The sequence below is a fragment of the Hyla sarda genome, chromosome 5 (genome assembly GCF_029499605.1).
Source record: "Hyla sarda isolate aHylSar1 chromosome 5, aHylSar1.hap1, whole genome shotgun sequence".
In the NCBI taxonomy this organism is placed as follows: domain Eukaryota; kingdom Metazoa; phylum Chordata; class Amphibia; order Anura; family Hylidae; genus Hyla; species Hyla sarda.
This window is the reverse complement of record NC_079193.1, coordinates 334,454,540-334,480,664: the sequence shown is the minus strand read 5'-3', so window position 1 is coordinate 334,480,664 and position 26,125 is coordinate 334,454,540. Positions and strand designations below refer to the sequence as shown.

The window sequence follows — 26,125 nt, the reverse complement described above, 5'->3', positions numbered from 1 at the left end:
CCAAAACCCCCCAAACTATCCAGATCCATTTGTAACAGTGCACTGTCTTCTATTGTGTTTACCGCTTTACAGAGTTTAGTATCATCTGCAAAGATTGCTACTTTACTATTCAACCCCTCTACAAGGTCATTAATGAATATATTAAATAGAACAGGACCCAAGACTAGTAACCACCACTAGTAACAGTCACCCAATCAGAATAAATACTATTAATAATCACCCTCTGTTTCCTATCACTGAGCCAGTTACTTACCCACATTCTCCCCCAGCCCGTTCCTTCTCATTTTATGCACCAATCTTTTATGTGGCACCGTATGAAATGCTTTGGAAAAATCGAAAATGCTTTGATAAAACAGAAAAAACTGACTGAGTAAAAAAAAAAAAAAAACATTAAAAAAGGGCTGCACTTGTGTGTTGCTATTCTCTACTGTTCTAATACGATTTACTATTCATTACTAAAACCTCGAATATACAGGGGTGCTATATTCTGAGTTGTATTTAAAAAAAATAAAAAAAATTATAAAAAATAAAAATCATTGAAAAAAAAAGCAGTACTCACCTAAAGAGGTTGTTGAGGAAGAAAAGATTTTCAGGAAGGGCTCTGGGTGCTGCCAAAATAAAAAGTAAATTACACCTGTGCTGATCCCCTGCATCTGCTGTCCTGTAAGCAAATGGAAAAGACAACAGGTGATAATTATAGGCAATTAGCAAGATACCCCCATTAAAGGAGTGGTTCTGCAGGTGGTGACCACAGACCACTTCTCAGTTCCTATGCTTCCTGGCTACTTTTACTTGTTACTTTTGGCGTCTTCCTGTGACCTGGCGACCATGCAGGAAGTGTCTGCTCAGCCAATCACTGGCCTAGGCAGGTCCCCACTGTGACTGGCTGCATGGGTAGTTCCTGTGTAGTATGCTTTATTTTTCATTTTGTCAGCACAATTTCCTGGAAAAGCTATTCAGTTGCAATAGCTGGAGGCACCATGGTTGGGAAATACTGGTTTAGAAGCTACTCAAATCTCAGAATCTATTCTGGAAAACTAAATGTTCGCAAAAAGAAATAAATAGAGTATGAGCACTCACCCGTACTGTAAAACTTGACTTTTAATTAGACCATTAAAATGCCCCCCTGCACCCCTATCTACTACAATATAGTTCCGAGCGGGACTTTTGAATACACCATGAATTTTGTATATCAGAGCAGTGGTGCCGCCCGCTATTCTTCGGTGCCTTTAGTCTATTCTGGAGAAGCTTTCATCCTGTTTGATGTATCGTGTGTTTCTCCTTTTTTGTCGGAATCACTTTTACATGAATCCTGTAATTGAATGGGAAGAAGTCAGATCTATTACAGAATGGTGTCCGGCGTTCCCCTGTTGGGAGGGGTTTAGGGCGGCACAGCATAGACCTGTAATGAGATTACTACATCCTGCTGGAGAATTGCCTGGGACTGCAAATCCTCTGTATGGAGGAAGGTCACAGGGTCAGGCTATGGAAGGGCTGACACCACAAGCACAATTCTCATCGTTTTTTTGTTTAAAACAGGATGGTAAATAACATGGCTGAAAAGTATTGAAGCAATAAAAACAGTACCTGGGGTATTTAAGGATTTTTGGTTCTTTGACAGAGATAGCAGAGTTAGTCTATTTACTAATATACACTGCTCAAAAAAAATACAAAAATAAATAAAGAGAACATTTAAACAACACAATGTAACTCCAAGTCAATGACACTTCTGTGACATCACACTGTCCACTCAGGAAGAACACTGATTGACAATCAATTTCACATGCTGTTGTGCAAATGGAACAGACAATAGGTGGAAATTATAGGCAATTAGCAAGACACCCCCAATAAAGGAGTGGTTCTGTAGGTGGTGACCACAGACCACTTCTCAGTTCCTATGCTTCCTGGCTGATGTTTTGGTCACTTTTGAATGCTGGTGGTGCTTTCACTCTAGTATTAGCATGAGACGGAGTCTACAACCCACACAAGTGGCTCAGGTAGTGCAGCTCATCCAGGATGGCACATCAATGCGAGCTGTGGCAAGAAGGTTTGCTGTGTCTGTCAGCGTAGTGTCCAGAGCATGGAGGTGCTACCACGAGACAAGTCAGTACATCAGTAGACATGGAGGAGGCCATAGGAGGGCAACAACCCACCACCAGGAGGAGCACTGCCAGAGCCCTGTACAATGACCTCCAGCAGGCCACAAATGTGCATGTGTCCACTCAAACAGTCAGAAACAGACTCCATGAGGGTGGTATGAGGGCCCGACGTCCACAGGTGGGGGTTGTGCTTACAGCCCAACACCGTGCAGGACGTTTGCCATTTGCCAGAGAACACAAAGATTGGCAAATTTGCCACTGGCGCCCTGTGCTCTTCAGAGATGAAAGCAGGTTCACACTAAGCACATGTGACAGACGTGAATCTGGAGATGCCGTGGAAAACGTTCTGCTGCCTGCAACATCCTCCAGCATGACCGGTTTGGTGGTGGGTCAGTAATTTTGTGGGGTGGCATTTCTTTGGGGGGCCGCACAGTCCCCCATGTGCTTGCAAGAGGTAGCCTGACTGCCATTAGGTACCGAGAAGAGATCCTCAGACCCCTTGTGAGACCATATGCTGGTGCAGTTGGCCCTGGGTTCCTCCTAATGCAAGACAATGCTAGACCTCATGTGGCTGGAGTGTGTCAGCAGTTCCTGCAAGAGGAAGACATTGATGCTATGGACTGGCCCACCCATTCCCCAGACCTGAATCCGATTGAGCACATCTGGGACATCATGTCTTGCTCCATCCACTAACGCAACATTGCACCACAGACTGTCCAGGAGTTGGCAGATGATTAGTCCAGGTCTGGGTGGACATCCCTCAGGAGACCATTCACCACCTCATCAGGAGCATGCCCAGGCGTTGTAGGGAGGTCATATGGGCACGTGGAGGCCACACACACTACTGAGCCTCATTGTGACTTGTTTTAAGGACATTACATAAAGTTGAATCAGCCTGTAGTGTGGTTTACCACTTTGATTTTGAGTGTGACTCCATATCCAGACCTCCATGGGTTGATAAATTTGATTTCCATTGATAATTTTTGTGTGATTTTGTTGTCAGCACATTCAGCTATGTAAAGATGAAAGTATTTCATACGATCAGTTCATTTATTCAGATCTAGGATGTGTTATCTTAGTGTTCCCTTTATTTTTTTGAGCAGTGTACTTCTTTTACCTGTGTTTGGTGGCTGGTATCAAATTTCTTAGTCTTTATTTTCTCCAGAAGTTCATTTTCTGCAGCCTACAAAATGAATGTTGTCTTGGCCCTTTCCCAGCTTGCTGTGCAGCCCGAGACAATACATCACGAGTCAGGTTCTGAAAGTGAGCTTGGCAGGCTTGTTTGTTTTGTGTGAAGCCAGCCCCCTTACCAGCACACATGTGCATGCATTCATCATCACACAGATCAACAGCTTGTGTGTCAGGTGATGTCGAGGATGTCATGTGATCAAAGGGAGCGTGGCTGTGCTGAAATGGGTGGGGCAACCGAAGTGTGGGACAGAAATAAGTCACCTCCCACCTTGAACAATATGCTGTCCAGGCATGCTGGGAGATGTAGTTTTGCAACAACTGGAGGCAACCTGGTTGGGGAACATTGAATTAGCATGTGAATTTCGGGGGCAGAGACCATGCATGTGCATGATATGGTGCTGGGCCAGTTAAAATTTTTATTTGTTTTTAATGTGATTTAAAAAAAATGGCCATTAGGTGGTTCTGTTCTGTTCCCGAACAGTTAATTTGGTCTCCATCTGGACTTGCAGAAAGTGCGTGCCAGGCATGGCGAGTCACAGTTCTCGCAGGTTTCAGTGACGTTGCTCCTGCTGGGGAACGCCCACTTTCTCCTGCCGGGAGCTCATGCAATGTGAGGAAGGGGAAAGGTATGATACAGAGCTCATAATATAGTGTCTGTACCTGTGTTTGATTCTTAAAGGACAACTGCAGCATTATAATACTTATCCACAGGATAGGGGATAAGTGTTTGATCGCAGGGGGTCCGACCGCTGGGACCCACCACGATCTCCTGAATGGGGACCCTGCACTAGCGCTCAGTGAGAGCACTAATGCGCGTAGCTTCAACTTAGGTCGACAGTTACGCCCCCTCCCCATACATACTGAGTGTTATCTCAGGTTTTCCTAGGCTGCAGTGCGGCCTGAGACATTACATCACTAGTCAGGTGTTAAAAGGGAGCATGTCTGTTCTTCAATGAGTGTAGAGACCTCTGAGTGGGAGGGAGATCATTCTCCACAGGGCTGCAGGGAATTGTAGTTTCAAGGACAGCAAAGCATGCAAAGGAGCCTAGCTGTGCTGCAATGGGTGAGGTGACTGTCGTGTGGGAGGGAGAAAAGTGACCTCACACTTACAAACAAGGAATCATGGGACTTGTATTTGGAGGGAGGGAACTCCAACAGAAAATAGCCTTTTCAAAAAAAGAAAGCCACAGCGTTATGGCGCACTCACAACACAGCGCAACACAGCCAAGCATGGATCCTTCCTAAGCATGTCCATTACTATCTGGCAGGTAAGTACTAAAGTCGTCTTATCACCATAACCCCTTTAATATTATTGAGAAATGTGGTCAATCCCGAATTAACGGTGTTATCCAGGCCTAGAAAAAAAAAAGCTGATTTCTTCGATAAACCAGCACCACATCTGTCCTCTGGTTGTGTGCGGTATTGCAGCTCAGTTCCAATAAAGTGAATTGAGCCAGGTTGTATTACCACACACAGCCTAAGGACAGACGTGGTTCTGTTTTTGGAGGCTATGGGCCCTGTTTTTCTAATCCTTGATAACCTCTTTAATCCTCGACAACCCCCTTAAAACTCAATTATTACAGGATACATGTTCCTAGCTCTGGTGTGAGTCATGTGAGTAATTGTTGCTTATGTTGGAAGAAAACACAAGGTGCGCACATACTGATTCTAGGGTTGTGATTTATGACCAATAAGTCACAGGAGGATCACTTTCCTAATTCCGTATTATTTATAGAAAGCACCTTTCATCCTTCCCTCATTTTACAGAGGAATCAGGAAAACATCTAGATGTGGGAAGACAAATTGTATGGAACCACCCCGAGTATAGGCCAATACCAAACCACGGCAGAATATACAGGGATGGAAAGGACAGAATTACCGATACCTTCTCTGTTTTCATTGGTAATTCATAGCAATGAATCACATAAATATTCCTGCAATGCGTTTCCTCAGCTCTAGAAACATTTCCAGGCTGACAATAGGTGGAAATCATACAATGACCTAACTATGTAGATATGGGAGTGACAGAAACACCAATACACCAGAGGACCACAAACCCACAATATTATTCTTAAATTACTTAAAGGAGTATTACGGTTTTAGAAACAGTTATTCTTTGTTAGATGAAAAGGTATACTACTTTTTGAATGTATTTCTTATAGTTCTGTAATCTTTTCTTGTTTTTATTTAATAGAAATGTTCACCGTTTACTTCCAGTGGATGAAGGTCTTCCCATGTAAAGGAAGTAGGGGTAAAAAATTGGACGAGTTAAAGGCGCCTCCCTTGAATAAAATAGTATAGTAAAATAAAACTAGCCCAGGTAGGGTAAAAGCCAAAAAGGCTGTATTATTTAAATAAAAAAGCCTTTTTAGTTTTTACCCTACCTGGGCTAGTTTTATTTTACTATACTGTACTATTTTATTCAAGGGAGGCGCCGTTATCTCGTCCAATTTTTTACCCCTACTTCCTTCACGTCTTACCGGACCTGCCAGTCATGGTCAAGGACGCAGAGGCAGCCACCTACCCAAAACCACCGACTCTGGAACCACCAACTTGGAAAACCACCGGCTCCGAGCGAGTCTATAGGCACATAGAGGTGTTGTGCTCTCAGCTCAACACATAACGGTAAGGTGCACTAACCAGCACTTGATCACCAGAATACCGACAATATCACACTATGAGCGCACCTCTTCTCTTTTTTTCTTACATTTAGCATTCCCTGGTTATGTGATGGTCATACAGGTTCACGTCTTGTTGCACATATCAGATAACGGTACTATTAGATGTCCAAGAAACAATGAATGTTGGCACTCACCAATTCTTCTGTTCTATTTCTTCCTTATTTGCAATACTCACATATTACAAGAGACAGGATGACAGACATGGGGGGGGGTACCACAAGGCGACAGCACTGTTTCGCTCGCTGACGAGCTTCCACGGGCCTTGTGGTACCTCCCCCCCCATGTCTGTTGTCCTGTCTCTTGTAATATGTGAGTATTGCAAATAAAGAAGAAATAGAACAGAAGAATTGGTGAGTGCCGACATTCATTACTTCTTGGACATCTATTTGCCATGCTGAACTTGTGGTCTGAGCACCAAGTCATATTCCAATACTTTGAAGGCTGTTGTTTGATTGGTGGCGAAGTACGGGTCCAGGTGGGATGCAGTGCCGGACTAGTATCTGTCTTGATGTTTAACGGTACTATTAGGCTGCATTCACACCATGATTTGGGCATATGGCAGCCGGATCCGGCGTGAAAATTAAAAAAATGTCTGCTGTCTTATCTATACCGGACTCGCGCAGCACTACATTCATTTCAATAAGTGAGCTAGTGCCAGCTAGTGACTCTGGTCGGCTCATTTTTGGACCGGATCAGTTTTTGTTGCTGGACTGAAAACCTTTTTTCTCTTGAATGGGTATTTTCAACATCAAAAATGATCACCTACCCACCGGACAGGGGATAATGAGGGCCTGACCACTGGGACAGTGCTTAGCAATGTTTGGAAACCCCATAGAGAATGAATAGAGCTGCTCATGCATGTTTGGGGGACAAATCATTTGGGGGACAATTTTCCTCCATTCTTAGGATCTGTGTGGGGAGCCAGTGGTTGGACTTTCGATCCACTTGTTATCCCCTATCCACATACGTTTGATGTTGGGAGTAACCCTTTAATCTGGCCATGAATATTTGATTACTGTCGGCTGAAATGGGTGATTTCATAGGGAGCGGCTGACCATCCAATGTATGAGGGCCGCTAGACTCTCCCCTGAAGGAAATAAGGATCAGTAGAAGGATTTCAACATGCCTGATGCTTTTCTTATGAAGAGTGATACACCACTGCCAGAGGAGCTTGGTAGCAACCTGTTCTGCCTATTGAGAACACAGCATGTGAGGCCGAGAATTATATACAGCAGCTGCTGCATTGTAGGAACCATCATTTAACAGCAAATGGGAAGAACATTAAATGGGCACTGTCATGAAGTAAAAAAATTTATATGTTGTAGTACTTAAGTACTACAACATATCTCTAATATACTTTAATTAAAAAAAGTGATTTTAAACCAGTTTAAAATCACTTTTAAATTCGGCCACTAGGGGTCGCCCTCCTAGTGGCCGAATGCATTCAGCAGTGACGTCACTATTGAATTGCGACTCATTTCAGCCTGGCAATGAGTCGGAATTCAGGCACTGCTGTGCTCGCTCCCGCCTGTCAATCAAACAGGCAAGAGCGAGCACGCTGATAGCTGGGGCTGCGCGCATTGGCCAGCTCCACTGGCCTCCACGGGTCTCGGCTGTAATATCGTGCACGGCAGGCCGGCGTTGCTCCTCTACTCCTCCTCCCTGGATAGCATATGCACAGCTAAACAGGGAGGAGGAGACCCCGGAGCTGCCTGCCGTGCTATTGGCAGATCGTCTATGCGCGCTCCCGACAGGAGCGCTGCATAGACGATCTGAGGGCGGAAGCAAGCGCCCAGCAAGGCATCAGTGACGTCGCGGCCTGTTGGGAAGCGCCGCTTCCTGCCCTGCTTTATAGAGCAGATTTAGAAGCACTAAATCTGCTCTATTTAAGCGATTTAAAATTTTTTTGAAGACAGGTAGGGGGTTCGGCTAGATTACTAATAGGTAGGGACATATTAGATTATATATAACTTGGTGGGAGCTACACTTTAAGCCTTTCCAATTTTTTAAATAAGTCTTTAGATGTCAGGAGGGGATCTTACAGACTGACCCCTGCTCACGTCAAGCCATTAATGTATTACTAATATATCCCTCAAATGTCTGACTGCCTGCGGCTTCCTGTGGTAAAATTAGCTTTTGCAATAAAAAAAATAACAGAAATGTTGAGGGTTATACAGATAGAACACACGAAACATGTCATGTGAACATAGCCCAAAACAGTCATGGAGTCTAAATGTCACCACAATTTTGTCTGAAATTTAGAGCCTTAAAGGGGTACTCCTGTGGAAAACTTTTTTTTTAAATCAACTGGTGCCAGAGAGTTAAACAGATTTGTAAATGACTTCTATTTAAAAAATCGTAATCCTTCCAGTACATATCAACTGCTGTATACTACAGAGGAAGTTCTTTTCTTTTTGAATTTCTTTTCTGTCTGACCACAGTGCTCTCTGCTGACACCTCTGTCTGTGTCAGGATCTGTCCAGAGCAGAAGCAGTTTGCTATAGGGATTTGCTCCTGTTCTGGACAGTTCCTGACATGGACATAGGTGTCAGCAGAGAGCACTGTAGTCAGGCAAAAAATAAATGAAAAAAGAAAATAAGTTCCTCTGTAGTATACAGCAGTTGATAAGTACTGGAAGGATTACGATTTTTAAATAGAAGTCATTTACAAATCTGTGTAACCTTCTGACACCAGTTGATTAAAATAATGTTTTTCCCACCAGAGTACTCCTTTAATCCAAACATTTGTATTATACAGTATTTGACTAACAACAACGCTATATCAGAGGTAGATCTGAAAAGACAGAATCAGGGGAAGTTCAGGGTATGAAAATAGAGTCACGTATTACGCCACACTCAAAATTGAGGAACTAGTCTGGTTTCTAGTAGTCTGTAACCCTTGGCTGATCAGAGGAACATAACTGCTTATATATATATATATATATATATATATATATATATATATATATATTAAAATTATATGGGTTGTAGAACACTGATTTATTTTCCTTTTTAACTTATCACAATAGTCATAATATAATGGTTACAATACAAGTGTGTGAACACTATAGAAGAGGTCTATGCATAAAGGTATGTTCACACAGGCCAATCCTGTGTCAAAATGCGTACCGTGAAATCAGCAATTCTGTCATTTGGCATTTTGTTACATATATGTAATTCACAATGCGGCTTCATTATCGTAATATTTTAATATTTACTTTTTTTTATATACAAAATATTTAAGTCCCCATAGGAGACTATTTCATGCAATCTTTGGCTTGCATAACAGCCCCCACCCTCCTGAGAGACAAAGACCATATGGTTTCTGCCCTTCACTGATGAGTCCTGATTCTTTAGTACTGAGAGCTGGGAGGTGTGTGCAGCCTTAGCCAATCACACACTAAATCTCTCTGCTCCCAGAACAGGAGGGTGGGGGTTGCTCTCAGAGAAGGAGCTGTAGCGAGCTTGATGACAGTGAGAGGAAAGCTGCAATGGCTGCTGGGAAATGTATTCATGCTGAAGAGGAGGCAAAGAATATCAAGCAACCAGAGAAGAAAACAGGCCACAGGAGCCATGCATATAAGGCAGGATTATTTAAGGTACGGTCCCACGTACCACTTAAGCAGTGTATTTCATGTTGCTCAAAATCTGCTGCTGCAGTGGGAAATATTCTGCATAATCCCTGATTACCATACACACAGGGCTTTTTGGCGGCAGCCCTGTGAGTGTAGTGAGTTTTGGAGGTGGGGTCACGCATAGGCAAGACTGTAACTCGCGGCCCTGCCTCCAAAACTCACTGCACACGTAGTGCTGCTGCCGTATAGCCCTGTGTGTATGGTGATCGGGGATAACACAACGTATTTCCTGCTGCAGCAGCAGATTTTGCACAGCATGAAATACGCGGTACGTGGGACCGTACCCTTAAAGGGAACATATTCAGGTTGTTTGGTGGCTTTGGAGCTTTTTTTTTATATGTTCTTCCCTGGAGCACCCCTTTAACAGTGCTCTGCTTATAAAGCCTGCCGAGGCAGACTGTATCATCAGAGCAACAATCGGACATCACGAAAGAGGGTAAGAAACCTCCGGCCTTCATCTTAACTAATCAAGACCCCGTGATCACGCTGCAGAGGTCGCGGTCAGCCTCTGTAACTGATCGACACCTGTATTTTAGACCTTTAGATGCCGCAATAGACTGTGATCCAAAGCAATGTACCAGAATCAATAGAAAGAAGTGTGGTCATAACAATCTAAAGTGAGTGCTGGTAGAGTTCTCGCAACATGGTAAAGCTAAGCTTCCACTCGTTTTTTTGCCCCCCCCCCCAAAAAACTAAAAAACCTGTAAAAAAAACCACTTGAAAAGCTGCCACTGCATTTTTGTGGTCTTTTTTTTGTGTTTTTGCCTTTGTGTGGAAAGTGCATATTTTTCCCCAGTTTTTCCTGTTCCTGTGTCTACCCTCTATTTTAAAGGGGTTATCCAGGAAAAAGCTTTTTTATATATATCAACTGGCTCCAGAAAGTTAAACAGATTTAATACTTTCAGTACTTATGAGCTTCTGAAGTTGAGTTGTTCTTTTCTGTCTAAGTTCTCTCTGATGACATCTGTCTCGGGAACCACCCAGTTTAGAAGCAAATCCCCATAGCAAACCTCTTCTACTCTCTGCAGTTCCCGAGACAAGCAGAGATGTCAGCAGAGAGCACTGTTGCCAGACAGAAAACAACAACTCAACTTCAGCAGCTGATAATTATTGAAAGGATTAAGATTTTTTTTTGTTTAACTTTCTGGAGCCAGTTGATTTATAAAAAAAAGTTTTTCCCTGGAATACCCCTTTAACTACTGTATTAATAAAAAAAAAGGCAATGCAAAAGCCACATTGCGTTTTTAATGGTGTTTTTTCTCGCCTATAGACTTCTATGGGAAAGAAATGACAATATTTTATAGAAAAAAACATCTCAACATGCTGTGATTTTGAAAAACTGCCACTGAGCTCAAAAATGCATAAAAACGCCCAACAGTAATGAGAAAACACTAAAGACAAAAAACGCCAAGTGGGTATGACATTTTTATACATCCCTATTGATGTGCAGCTAACATCTGGCTGCAGCGTTTTTTCACCCCCCCCCCCCCCCCCAAAAAAAACGCTGTGTGACTGACTGGGCATTTTTGTCGGCATTTTTGCTAAAAGTAACCAAGGGGAAACTCAGCCTTCGACAGATACAAGACAGAACAAGCAGCGATAAAAAGGTATAGTCAGGAAACATTCCACGTCTAATCCAAAATTCACACATGAACAGGAACCAAAGGACTTTGCTGCTCAGACAAGGAGTGGTGCTTCTCATCTGCTTTTATAAGCCGCAGATCCGAGCGCCAAGAAGTTGCTTGGCACAGGCATGTGCCCCCATGGTAAGCACAATGGTGGTGAGACACGGAGAAGTATATCAGCTACATAGGTCAAGGTGTCTGGTTTCCCGTTATAATGAGGTCTCCCCTACTTTTCTGCTACCTCCCCCTACTATTATGCATTAGGCTGGGTTCACACTGCGGAGTGTCCGGGCAGAATTTCTGCCGGAGATCGAGCCGGCGGCAATAGGACATTTCTGAGCAGATCTCCCAAAAGATCCAGCCAGAAATGCATTGCCATCTATGGGGACGGCAATGCAGTCCGCGCAGTCCTAGTGCTGCTGGATCAATGTCTGGCAGAAAATCTGCCCAGAGATTCAACGGTGTGAACCCAGCCTTAGGGTAAGTTCACACGAGCGGATCCCCAGCGTGTATTACACTGCAGATCCGCCGCTAAAGGGCTGCTGTATGCTGCCTTTACAGGTGCCTTCTCGGAGCAGCAATACGCTGCTACAAGCAGACACACTGAAGTGATGTGTGAGTCGCTGTGCATGTGCGGTGTACTCGCACGCATCGTGGCTGCTCCCCCTTCTCTATGAGCTAGGCTCGGAGCTGCCGCGATGTGCGAGTATACTGCGCATGCGCACAGCAACTCGCACATCGCAGTGTATCTGCTTGTAGCGACGTATTGCGGTTCTGAGCAGGCACCTGTAAAGGCAGCATACAGCGGTCCTACAGTGGCAGATCAGCAGCGTAATACGCGTTGGGGATCCACTCGTGTGAACTTACCTTTAGGGTCTATTCACGTGGCAGAGTTTTCACTTGCGAAATTCCACCTCAAATTAAAGCCCATTGACTTCTATGGGTTTCTGCACTCCCATTCACACTTCTGAATTTCCGCTTGCGGAATTCCGCAAGCGGAAATTCAGAAGTGTGAATGGGAGTGTGGATACCCATAGAAGTCTATGGGCTTTAATTTGAGGTGGAATTCGGCAAATGAAAATTCTGCCGTGTGAGTAGACCCTTACTGCTACCGTTGGCCCTACCCCCTGCGGGTGAACATCTCATATCTCTAGATCATCTCATAATGTCCCTTTCAGGCTCTGTCATACTCTTGTGCTGCTGTGAATCTGGACGTTCCTATACTTAGTAATGGCACACTGCCCCGGTTTCCAGGTGATGAGTTTACTATTACCGCACGCTCCAGCTCACAGTGTTTCTAGATGCTCAAAATAGAGAAACAGATTGACAGAGATATCTGATTCTAACAGAAACCACAAAACAAGCAACAACAAGGTGAGATTTCCGAAGTACATTGTAATTAACACCGAACAGACACCAATGTGTAGCTATCATGGGCAATCGGGCAGGTAATTGTCTTTTATACTAGGGATAGTTATGTTTGGCCGGCTTTATGCCATTAAGGAACGTTTTTTCCTTTACTCTATGAGGGTTATCCTAGCATCATAAAGGACAAAACTCTACAAAAGACTGAGGGAGTGCAGGGTTGGTCTTAAAGGGGTTATCCAGGAAAAAAACTTTTTTTTATATATCAACTGGCTCCAGAAAGTTAAACAGATTTGTAAGTTACTTCTATTAAAAATTCTTAATCCTTTCAGTACTTATGAGCTTCTGAAGTTGAGTTGTTCTTTTCTGTCTAAGTGGTTTCTGATGACACGTGTCTCGGGAACCGCCCAGTTTAGAAGCAAATCCCCATAGCAAACCTCCTCTACTCTGTGCAGTTCCCGAGACAAGCAGAGATGTCAGCAGAGAGCACTGTTGCCAGACAGAAAACAACAACTCAACTTCAGCAGCTGATAATTATTGAAAGGATTAAGATTTTTTAATAGAAGTAATTTACAAATCTGTTTAACTTTCTGGAGCCAGTTTATATATATATATATATATATATATATATATATATATATAAAAAAAAAGTTTATTCCTGGAATACCCCTTTAACTTAACCCTTAACTCCTTGGGGACGGAGCCCATTATAACCCTAAGGACGGGAGCATTTTTTGACCACTGTCACTTTAAGCATTAATAACTCTGGAATGCTTTTACTTTTCATTCTGATTCCGAGATTTTTTTTTCGTGACATATTCTACTTTATGTTAGTGGTAAATTTTTGTCGATACTTGCATCGTTTCTTGGTGAAAAACTCCAAAATTTGATGAAAAAATAGAAAATTTAGCATTTTTCTAACTTTGAAGCTCTCTGCTTGTAAGGAAAATAAACATTCTAAATAAATAATATTTTGATTCACATATACAATATGTCTACTTTATGTTTGCATCATAAAGTTGACATGTTTTTACTTTTGGAAGACATCAGAGGGCTTCAAAGTTCAGAAGCAATTTTCCAATTTTTCACAAAATTTTCAAAATCGGAATTTTTTAGGGGCCAGTTCAGTTTTGAAGTGGATTTGAAGGGCCTTCATATTAGAAATACCCCATAAATTACCCCATTATAAAAACTGTACCCCTCAATGTATTCAAAATGACATTCAGTAAGTTTGTTAACCCTTTAGGTGTTTCACAGGAATAGCAGCAAAGTGAAGGAGAAAATTCAAAATCTTAATTTTTTACACTCGCATGTTCTTGTAGACCCAGTTTTTGAAATTTTACAAGGGGTAAAAGGAGAAAAAGCCCCCAAAAATTTGTAACCCAATTTCTCTTGAGTATGGAAATTCCTCATATGTCTATGTAAAGTGTTCGGCGGGCGCAGTAGAGGGCTCAGAAGGGAAGGAGCGACAATGGGATTTTGGAGAGTGAGTTTTGCTGAAATGGTTTTTTGGGGGCATGTCGCATTTAGGAAGCCCCTATGGTGCCAGAACAGCAAAATAAAAACACATGGCATACTATTATGGAAACTACACCCCTCAAGGCACGTAACAAGGGGTTCGGTGAGCCTTAACGCCCCACAGGTGTTAGACGACTTTTCGTTATATTCGAATGTGTAAATGAAAAAAAAAAATTTCACTAAAGTGCAGGTTTTTTCCCCAAATTTACCATTTCTACAAAGGGTAATGGGAGAAAAATCCTCCCAAACTTTGTAACGCAATTTCTCCCGAGTACGGAGATACCCCATATGTGGCCCTAAACTGTTGCCCTGAAATACGACAGGGCTCTGAAGTGAGAGAGCGCCATTTGAGGCCTGAATAAGGAATTTGCAATAGTGGTGGACCTGGTTACAAGGATGGGGCTTGTCTCCACCAAAACCCTATAGCAGTGTTTCCCAAACAGGGTGCCTCCAGCTGTTGCAAGACTCCCAGCCTGCCAGGACAGTCTATGGCTGTCCGGCAACACTGGGAGTTGTGGTTTTGCCACAGCTGGAGGCGCCGTTTAGGAAACACTGCCGTATGAGACGTTTTTCATTTTTATTGGGGGGGGGGGGGGGGGGGGGGGGCGACGTGTAAGGGGGTGTATGTGTAGTGTTTTACTTTTTATTATTTGTTAGTGTAGTGCAGTGTTTTTAGGGTACATTCACACAGGCAGGGGTTCACAGTAAGTTTCCTTGAAGGAAACCCACAGTAAACCCGCCCGTGTGAATGTACCCTGTACATTCACATGGGGGGGGGGGGGGCGCCCCAAACCTTCAGCTGTGGCAAAATGACAACTCCCAGAATGCACTGACAGACCGTACATGCTGGGAGTTGTAGTTTTACAACAGCTGGAGGCACACTGGTGGGGAACCACTGAGTTAGGAAACAGACTCTAGCTCAGTGTTTCCCAACCAGTGTGCCTACAGCTGTTGCAAAACTACAATTCCCAGCACGACCAGACAATCAGGGATGCTGGGCGTGTAGTTCTGCAATATCTGGCCCTTCAGATGTTGCATAACTACAACTCCCAGCATGCCTGGACAGTCTGGGCATGCTAGGAGTTGTAGTTATGCAACAACTGGGGAAGAACAGTGGCCTCCAAACTGTAGCCCTCCAGATGTTGCAAAACTACAACTCCAAGCATGCCCAGACTGTCCAGGCATGCTGGTAGTTGTAGTTCTGCAACATCTGAAGGGCCAGATATTACAGAACTACACACCCAGCATCCCTGACTGTCTGGGCATGCTGGGAGTTGTAGTTTTGCAACATCTGGAGGGCTACAGTTTAGAGACCACCATATAGTGGTCTCCAAACTGTGCCACTTCAGATGTTGCAAAACTACAACTCCCAGCATGCCCAGACAGTCAGTGCATGCTGGGAGTTGTAGTTTTGCAACATCTGGAGGACCACAGTTTAGAGACCACTACACAGTGGTCTCCAAACTGTGACCCTCCAGATGTTGCAAAACTACAACTCCCAGCATGCCCAGACAGCCTTTGGCTGTCTGGGCATGCTGGGAGTTGTAGTTTTGCAGCTTTTAGAAGGCCACAGTGAAGATCACTTACCGCGATCTTCACTGCAGCCTTCTCAGCCGCACTTTCCGGCCGCCGCTCTTCCTCCTGCCGCAGCTCCGGGATGCCGCTGCCGCCTCCGATGAGGGTCCGAGTAAGCCGGGCCATGTCCCCCCACTCGCCGCCAGTGTTCCCCCCGCTCTGTACTGACTTCTATCGGGGGAAATGAACTCTAACCCCCTGCCCCCCTCCTGCCATTGGTGGTCAGCCTGACCGACCAATGGCAGGGGATAGGAGGGGGGTGGCAACATTGCCACCTCGCTCCTATGCTGTAGGCTGGTCGGAGCTGTCTCTGACAGCTCCGATCAGTCTTATTTTCCGGGAGATCGGGTCACCAGTGACCCGATTTTCCCGGATCGCGGCAAATTGCAGGTCTGAATTGACCTGCAATTTGCTGCGATCGCCGATATGGGGGGGGGGGGTCTCAGGACCCCCCTAGGCATTGCCACGGGATGCTTGCTGATAGATATCAGCAGGCATCCCGGTCCGATCACCGCCCGGCGAGCGGCAGTGATCGGAAATACGGAGGGCGTATGGATACGCCCTCCGTCCTTAAGTGACGGGACGCGAGGGCGTATGCATACGCCCTTCGTCCCCAAGGAGTTAAGGACCCAGCCCAAATATACCTTAAGGACCCGGCCATTTTTTGAACATCTGACCACTGTCATTTTAAGCATTAATAACTCTGGGATGCTTTTACCTTTCATTCTGATTCAGAGATTGTTTTTTCGTGACATATTCTACTTTATGTTAGTGGTAAAATGTTGTCGATACTTGCATCATTTCTTGCTGAAAAATTCCAAAATTTTATGAAAAAATTTAAAATTTTGCATTTTTTTAACTTTGAAGCTCTCTGCTTATAAGGAAAATGGATATTCCAAATAAATTATACATTGATTCACATATACAATATGTCTACTTTATGTTTGCATCATAAAGTTGACATGTTTTTACTTTTGGAAGACACCAGAGGGCTTCAAAGTTCAGTAGCAATTTTCCAATTTTTCACAAAATTTTCAAAATCGGAATTTTTCATGGACCAGTTCAGTTTTGAAGTGGATTTGAAGGGCCTTCATATTAGAAATACCCCACAAATGACCCCATTATAAAAACTACACCCCTCAAAGTATTCAAAATGACATTCAGTAAGTGTGTTAACCCTTTAGGTGTTTCACAGGAATACCAGCAAAGTGAAGGAGAAAATTCAAAATCTTCATTTTTTACACTCGCATGTTCTTGTAGACCCAGATTTTGAATTTTTACAAGTGGTAATAGGAGAAAAAGCCCCCAAAATTTGTAACCCAATTTCTCTTGAGTAAGGAAATACCACATATGTGTATGTAAAGTGTTCGGCGGGCGCAGTAGAGGGCACAGAAGGGAAGGAGCGACAATGGGATTTTGGAGAGTGAATTTTTCTGAAATGGTTTTTGGGGGGCATGTCACATTTAGAAAGCCCCTATGGTGCCAGAACAGCAGAAAACACCACATGGCATACCATTTTGGAAAATACACCCCTCAAGGCACGTAACAAGGGGTCCAATTAGCCTTAACAGCCCACAGGTGTTTGACAACTTTTCGTTAAAATCGGATGTGTAAATGGAAAAAAAAATTTCACCAAAGTGGTTTTTCCCCCAAATTTACCATTTTTACAAAGGGTAATGGGAAAAAATGCCCCCCCAAATTTGTAACCCCATCTCTTCTGAGTATGGAAATACCCCATGTTAGGACGTAAAATGCTTTGTGGGCGAACTACAATGCTCAGAAGAGAAGGAGTCACTGTTACGCCTAGCGCTCCGGGTCCCCGCTCCTCCCCGGAGCGCGTACGGCGTCTCTCTCTCCGCAGCGCCCCGGTCGGTCCCGCTGACCGGGAGCGCTGCCCTGTCATGGCCGTTGGGGATGCGATTCGCACAGCGGGACGCGCCCGCTCGCGAATCGCATCCCAGGTCACTTACCCGTTCCCGTCTCCTGCTGTCATGTGCTGGCGCGCGCGGCTCCGCTCTCTAGGGCGCGCGCGCGCCAGCTCCCTGAGATTTAAAGGGCCAGTGCACCAATGATTGGTGCCTGGCCCAATTAGCTTATTGTGTTCACCTGTGCACTTCCCTATATCTAGTCACTTCCCTTGCACTCCCTTGCCGGATCTTGTTGCCTTAGTGCCTTGTGAAAGCGTTCCCTAGTCTGTTCCTAGTCCGTGTTCCTGACCTCCTGCCGTTGCCCCTGACTACGATCCTTGCCGCCTGCCCCCGACCTTCTGCTACGTCCGACCTTGCTTCTGCCTACTCCATTGTACCTCGCCTATCTTCTGTATCTTCAGCAGCCAGAGAGGTGAGCCGTTGCTAGTGGATACGACCTGGTCACTACCGCCGCAGCAAGACCATCCCGCTTTGCGGCGGGCTCTGGTGAAAACCTGTAGTGTCTTAGAACCGGTCCACTAGCACGGTCCTCGCTATCCCTCTCTGGCACAGAGGATCCACCTCCTGCCAGCCGGCATCGTGACAGTAGATCCGGCCATGGATCCCGCTGAAGTTCCTCTGTCAGTGGTCGCTGACCTCACCACGGTGGCCGCCCAGCAAGCCCGACTGATCGCCCTTCTAACCCGTCAGCTGTCGGAAATGTCCACCATTTCGCACCAACTTCAGTCGCAACTTCTCCAGCAATCTTCTCCTCCGCCAGCTCCTGCACCTCCTCCGCAGCGAGTGGCCACTCCTAGCCTCTGCCTGTCCTTGCCGGACAAATTTGATGGGGACTCTAAGTATTGCCGTGGCTTTCTTTCGCAATGTTCCCAGCACTTGGAGATGATGTCGGACCAGTTTCCTACTGAGAGGTCTATGGTGGCTTTCGTAGTCAGCCTTCTGTCTGGAAAGGCCCTGTCATGGGCCGCACCGCTCTGGGACCGCAATGACCCCGTCACTGCCTCTGTACACTCCTTCTTCTCGGAAATTCGAAGTGTCTTTGAGGAACCTGCCCGAGCTTCTTCAGCCGAGATTGCCCTGCTGAACCTGGCCCAGGGTGTTTCTTCCGTTGGCGAGTACGCCATTCAGTTCCGTGCTCTTGCTTACGAGTTGTCCTGGAATAGTGAGGTTCTCTGCGCGACCTTTAAAAAAGGCCTATCCAGCAACATTAAAGATGTTCTGGCCGCACGAGAGACTCCTGCTGACCTACATGAACTCATTCATCTTGCCACTCGCATTGACATGCGTTCTTCCGGATGGCGTCTGGAGCTTCGCCTGGATATGGACTTTGTTCGCACGAAGCGTTTTTTCTCCCCGGCTCCTCTCTCCTCTGGTCCTCTGCAATCTGTTCCTGTGCTTCCCGCCGCGGAGGCTATGCAAGTTGACCGGTCTCGCTTGACACCTCAAGAGAGGACACGATGCCGTATGGAGAACCTCTGCCTGTACTGTGCTAGTACCGAACACTTCCTAAGAGATTGTCCTATCCGTCCTCCCCGCCAGGAAAGACGTACGCTGACTCCGCACAAAGGTGAGACAGTCCTTGATGTCTACTCTGCTTCTCCACGTCTTACTGTGCCTGTGCGGATGTCTGCCTCTGCCTTCTCCTTCTCTACAGTGGCCTTCTTGGATTCCGGATCTGCAGGAAAATTTTTTTTGGCCTCTCTCATCAACAGGTTCTACGTTCCTGTGACCAGTCTCGCCAGACCCCTCTACATCTATTGTTTTTACAATAAAAGATTGGACTGTCTCGTTCGTTTCCACACAGAACCCCTCCTAATTTGCATCGGACCTCATCACGGAAAAATTGAATTTTTTTTCCTCAGGTTCTTTGGCCCCAAGAAGAGGGGGAGACCTAAGGGGGGGGGGTACTGTTACGCCTAGCGCTCCGGGTCCCCGCTCCTCCCCGGAGCGCGTACGGCGTCTCTCTCTCCGCAGCGCCCCGGTCGGTCCCGCTGACCGGGAGCGCTGCCCTGTCATGGCCGTTGGGGATGCGATTCGCACAGCGGGACGCGCCCGCTCGCGAATCGCATCCCAGGTCACTTACCCGTTCCCGTCTCCTGCTGTCATGTGCTGGCGCGCGCGGCTCCGCTCTCTAGGGCGCGCGCGCGCCAGCTCCCTGAGATTTAAAGGGCCAGTGCACCAATGATTGGTGCCTGGCCCAATTAGCTTATTGTGTTCACCTGTGCACTTCCCTATATCTAGTCACTTCCCTTGCACTCCCTTGCCGGATCTTGTTGCCTTAGTGCCTTGTGAAAGCGTTCCCTAGTCTGTTCCTAGTCCGTGTTCCTGACCTCCTGCCGTTGCCCCTGACTACGATCCTTGCCGCCTGCCCCCGACCTTCTGCTACGTCCGACCTTGCTTCTGCCTACTCCATTGTACCTCGCCTATCTTCTGTATCTTCAGCAGCCAGAGAGGTGAGCCGTTGCTAGTGGATACGACCTGGTCACTACCGCCGCAGCAAGACCATCCCGCTTTGCGGCGGGCTCTGGTGAAAACCTGTAGTGTCTTAGAACCGGTCCACTAGCACGGTCCTCGCTATCCCTCTCTGGCACAGAGGATCCACCTCCTGCCAGCCGGCATCGTGACAGTCACATTTGGCTTTTTGAAAGCAACTTTTGCTGAAATGGTTTTTTGGGGGCATGTCGCATTTAGGAAGCCCCTGTGGTGCCAGAACAGCAAAAAATACCCACATGGCATACTACTTTGGAAACTACACCCCTCAAGGAACGTAAAAAGGGGTCCGCTGAGCCTTAACACCCCACAGGTGTTTGACGACTTTTCGTTAAAGTTGGATGTGTAAATGAAAACTTTTTTTTTTTTACTAAAATGCAGTTTTTCCCTAAATTTTACATTTTTACAAGGGGTAATAGGAGAAAATGATCCCCAAAATTTGTAACCCCATTTCTTCTGAGTATGGAAATACCCCATGTTAGGAGGTAAAATGCTCTGCTGGCGAACTACAATGCTCAGAAGAGGAGGAGCGCCATTGAGATTTTGGAAAGAGAATTAGTTGGAATGGTAGTCAGGGGCCATGTGTGTTTACAAAGCCCCCCGTGGTGCCAGAACAGTGGACCCCCCCCCCACATGTGACCCCATTTTGGAAACTACACCCCTCACAGAATTTAATAAGGGGTGCAGTGAGTATTTACACCCCACAGATCTTTGGAACAGTGGGCTGTGCAAATGAAAAATTTAATTTTTCATTTTTACGGACCACTGTTCCAAAAATCTGTCAGACACCTGTGGGGCCCAAATTCTCAATGTACCCCTTATTACATTACATGAGGGGTGTAGTTTCCAAAATGGGGTCACATGTGTCGGGGGTCCATTGTTCTGGCACTATGGGGGCTTTGTAAACACATGTTTCAATTCCGGACAAATTTTCTCTACAAAATCCCAATGGCGCTCCTTCTCTTCTGAGCATTGTAGTTCGCCCGCAGAGCACTTTAAATTCACATATGGGGTATGTTCTTACTCAGAAGAGATGGGGTTACAAATTTGGGGGGGCTTTTTTCCTATTTTCCCTTGTGAAAATGAAAAATTTAGGGTAACACCAGCATTTTAGTGAAAAAATATAATTTTTTTCATTTTCCCATCCAACTTAAATGAAAATTCGTCAAATACCTGTGGGGTGTTCAGGCTCACTATACCCCTTGTCACGTTCGGTGAGGGGTGTAGTTTCCAAAATGGGGTCACATGTGGGTATTTATTTTTGCGTTTGTCAGAACCGCTGTAAAATCTGCCACCCCTGTGCAAATCACCAATTAAGGCCTCAAATGTACATGGTGCGCTTTCATTCCTGAGCCTTGTTGTGCGCCCGCAGAGCATTTTACGCCCACATCTGGGGTATTTCTGTACTCAGGAGAAATTGCGTTACAAATTTTGGGGGTCTTTTTTTCCTTTTACCGCTTGTGGAAATAAAAAGTATGGGCAACACCAGCATGTTAGTGTACACATTTTTTTTTTTACACTAACAGGCTGGTGTAGCCCCCAACTTTTCCTTTTCACAAGCAGTAAAAAGAAAAAAAGACCCCCAAAATTTGTAGTGCAATTTCTCCCGAGTACGGAGATACCCCATATGTGGCCCTAAACTGTTTCCTTGAAATACGACAGGGCTCCGAAGTGAGAGAGCGCCATGCGCATTTGAGGACTAAATTAGGGATTTCATAGGGGTGGACATAGGGTATTCTACACCAGTGATTCCCAAACAGGGTGCCTCCAGCTGTTGCTAAACTCCCAGCATGCCTGGACAGTCAGTGGCTATCCAGAAATGCTGGGAGTTGTTGTTTTGCAACAGCTGGAGGCTCTGTTTTGGAAACCCTGCCGTACAAGACGTTTTAAATTTTTTATTTGGGGGGGGGGGGGGGCTGTGTAAGGGGTGTATATGTAGTGTTTTACCCTTTATCATGTGTTAGTGTAGTGTTTTTAGGGTACATTCACACTGGCGGGTTAAGGTGAATTTTCCGCTAGGAGTTTGCGCTGCAGCGAAAAATTTGCCGTAGCCCAAACTTGAAACAGGAAATTTACTGTAAACCTCTCCATGTGAATGTACCCTGTACATTCACATGGGGGGCAAACCTCCAGCTGTTTCAAAACTACAACTCCCAGCATGTACTGACAGACCATGCATGCTGGGAGTTGTACTTTTGCAACAGCTGGAGGCACACTGGTTGGAAAACCTTCAGTTAGGTTCTGTTACCTAACTCAGTATTTTCCAACCAGTGTGCCTCCAGCTGTTGCAAAAGTACAACTCCCAGCATGTACTAATCACCGAAGGGCATGCTGGGAGATGTAGTTATGCAACAGCTGGAGGTACTCAACTACAACTCCCAGCATGCCGAGACAGCTGTTTGCTTTCCGGGCATGCTGGGAATTGCAGATTTGCAACATCTGGAGAGCTACAGTTTTTAGACCACTGCACAGTGATCTCCAAACTGTGGACCTCCAGATGTTGCAAAACTACAACTCCCAGCATGCCCAGAAACAAACAGCTATGTGGGCATGCTAGGAGTTGTAGTTTTGCAAGATCTGGAGGGATATAGTTTAGAGACCACTGTATAGTGGTCTCAAACTGCAGCCCTCCAGCTGTTGCAAAACTACATATTCCAGCATGCCCAAACAGCTGTCTGGGCATGCTGGGAGTTGTAGTTTTGCAACATCTGGAGGGCTACAGTTAGAGACCACAGTCTCAGACTGTAGCCCTCCAGATCAACTTACCGGCTACCGTAGGATCCCGGGAGCCGTCCTCTTCAGACGCAGGTCACGCCGCCCGCCGATCAACGTCGCCGCAGCCTCCGGACAGGTAAGTGGACGTCGGCGCCCGGTCCCCTTCGGTTCCCCGTTCTGCCCCGCCTATTCTGGGTGGGCAGGATGGGGAAAACGAAAGTTAACCCCCCCGCCCCCGGTCTGCTATTGGTCGTCGCCTCTGACGATCAATAGCAGACCAATAGCAGGGATAGGAGGGGTGGCAACCCTGCCACCTCACTCCTATGCCTACAGGGGGATCATGGGTGTCTTAGACAATCGCGATCCCCCTTCTATTCCGGGTCACCGGGTCACAATAGACCCGGAATGACCCGGAATCGGCGCAAATCGCAAGTGTGAATTCACTTGCGATTTGCGCCGATCGCCGGCGGGGGGGTCTGATGACCCCCCTGGGCATTTGCGTGGGGTGCCTGCTGATTGATACGTATGGATACGCCCTGGGTCCTTAAGTACCAGGACATCAAGGAGTATCCATATGCCCTAGGTCCTTAAGGGGTTAAAGGGGTACTCCGGTGGAAAACAATGTTTTTTCATATTAACTGGCTCCAGAAAGTTATACAGATTTGTATATTACTCCTATTAAAAAAATCTAAATCCTTCCAGTACGTATTGGCTGCTATATACTACAGAGGAAGTTACGTTTTTCTTTTTTGTCTGACCACAGTGCTGACACCTCTGTCCATGTCAGGAACTGTCCAGAACAGAATAGTTTTGCTATGGGGATTTACTCCGGCTCTGGACAGTTCCTGATATGGACAGAGGTGTCAGCAGAGAGCACTGTGGTCAGACTGAAAAGAACTACACAACTTCTTGTGGAGCATACAGCAGCTGATAAGTACTGGAAGGATTAAGAATTTTTTTTTTATAGAAGTCATTTACAAATCTGTTTAACTTTCTGGAGCCAGTTGAGATAAAAAAATATATGTTTTCCAGCGGAGTACCCCTTTAAGCCTGCCTGTTCTATTACCCTCCTTGCCACTTTTTTGAGCAACACTAGACTTTTTATGTTACCATGTTTTTCAATACTTGATGCAGTTGTGTCATATTGTACAAGAGGTGTGCTCTTTGTTGGTGAATACAACATGGTCAAGAACAGTGGCCTCTAAACTGCAGACCTCCAGCTGTTGCAAAACTACAGCTCCCAGCATGCTCGGACAGCCGACAGTTTGTAGACCACTGCTCTAGGAAAGAGACAGACAGGCCACAGACTACCCCCCCCCCCCCCCAAATGATAACATCCATCTTCTTACTTGCCTTGCTTAATGTAAGTCAACTATGCTCATGTCTTTGTTAGTTCGTAACCAGCATCAAGTCTACAATAGAAACAGGGACCACACTGCCATAGTAGAATGGAGTCCGACACTGAGCACCATTGCAGTTATAGCTGGTACCTGCAACCAAAAATCCACATGCAGTGAGCGCCTCCTAGTGGAGGCTGCATGCAACAAGAATTGTGTTATATTTTGATCTGGCTCTGAAAATAAATATGGACATAAACTATATTGCCAAAGTTATAAGGACACCAGTTCATAATTTCTATATGAGTTAGTTTTAAAGGGGTACTCCGGTGGAAAACTATTTTTTTTAAATCAACTGGTGCCAGAAAGTTAAACAGATTTGTAAATTACTTCTATTAAACAATCTTAATCCTTCCAGTACTTATTAGCTTCTGAATATTACAGAGGAAATTCTTTTCTTTTTGGAACACAGAGCTCTCTGCTGACATCACGACCACAGTGCTCTCTGCTGACATCTCTGTCCATTTTAGGAACTGTCCAGAGCAGCATATGTTTGCTATGGCGATTTTCTCCTACTCTGGTCAGTTCTTAAAATGGACAGAGATGTCAGCAGAGAGCACTGTGCTCGTGATTCAGCAGAGAGCTCTGTGTTCCAAATAGAAAAAAAAATCCTCTGTAGTATTCAGCAGCTAATAAGTACTGGAAGGATTAAGATTTTTTAATAGAAGTCATTTACAAATCTGTTTAACTTTCTGGCCCCAGTTGATGTAAAAAAAAAAAAAAAAAAAGTTTTCCACCGGAGTACCCCTTTAAGTCCCATTCCAAATCCATGGACATTCATATGGAATTGGGCCCTCTTTCAGAGGCCTGATAGACTCCCCTCTTCTGAAGAGACTTTTGACAAGACTTTGGCAGTGTTTTTTGTGCATTTTTGCCCATCCATCCATAAGAACATGTGTGAGGTCCTTAGAGGGCCTGGTTCACAATCTTCATTGTAGTTCATCCCAAAGTTGTTGGACGGGGTAGGGGTCAGGACATGAAGTTCTTCCACACCAGACTCCCCCAACCGTGTCTTTATGCACTGGGGCGCAGTCATGCTGGAGCAGAAAAGGGCTGAACCCAAACTGTTCCCACAAAGATGGAAGCGACAATTGACAAAAGTTTAAAGGGGTAATCCATGGAAAAAACATCTTATCTTCTATCCTTTGGATAGGGGATAATATGTTTTTCATCGAGTACCCCTTTAAAGGGATACTCCACTGCCCCAGCGTCCGGAACATTTTGTTAAAGGGTACCTCTCATCAAAAAAACTTTTGATATATTATAGATTAATGTATGCAGAATAACTTCACAATTGCATGTTATTAAAAAATATGCTTCTTTCTATTTAATTTTCCACTTTGAAGAAATGACCACTAGGGGTCTCCCTACCAGTCCTGGCAGCAAGCATTTCAGACTCATGCTGGAGTCCTAAACACTACGAGCTGCCAGTCTGCTTTGTTCACAAAGGAGAACACTCAGAGCTGCCAGCCTGCTTTGTTCACAGCCTGTTTGGCTGTGAACAAAGCAGGCTGGCAGCTCTGAGTGTTTAGGACTCCAGCATGAGTCAGAAATGCTTGCTGACAGGACTGATCGGGAAAAATACAATAGAAAGAAGCATATTTTTCATTAACATGCTATTGGAAAGTTATTCAACATTCATTAATCTAAAATATATCAAAAGTTTATTTGATGAGAGGTACCCTTTAAGAATGCTGAGTGCAGTCAGAGATGGTCGTGATGTCATGCACACGCCCCCTAGTGACGTCAAGCCCCCTCAATGCAAGTCTATGGGAGGGGGCGTGGCGGCTGCCACGCCCCCTCCCATAGACTTGAGTTGAGGGGGCGTGACGTCACGGCCCCCGTAGCCCGCACCCAGCGTCCAGAACAAAATCTTTCGGATGCTTGGGCAGTGGAGTACCCCTTTA

The 26,125-nt window shown here is 45.5% G+C and overlaps 1 protein-coding gene across 4 annotated transcripts in view; it reads right to left on the bottom strand.

Annotated features, from left to right (window-relative positions):
- The window catches only part of CFAP418 (cilia and flagella associated protein 418), a 102,262-nt gene that overhangs the window by 21,584 nt on the left and 54,553 nt on the right, over nt 1–26,125 (bottom strand). Inside the window, exon 6 of one of the 4 annotated variants that reach the window (XM_056522444.1) lies at nt 560–661. The exons of 2 other annotated variants lie outside the window; for them this stretch is intronic. In XM_056522444.1, the coding sequence (XP_056378419.1) occupies nt 560–661 (102 nt within the window). Of the gene's footprint in view, nt 1–559; nt 662–1,236; nt 1,313–26,125 lie in introns of those variants that run through there. One more of the 4 variants, XM_056522446.1, reaches the window with a different exon arrangement.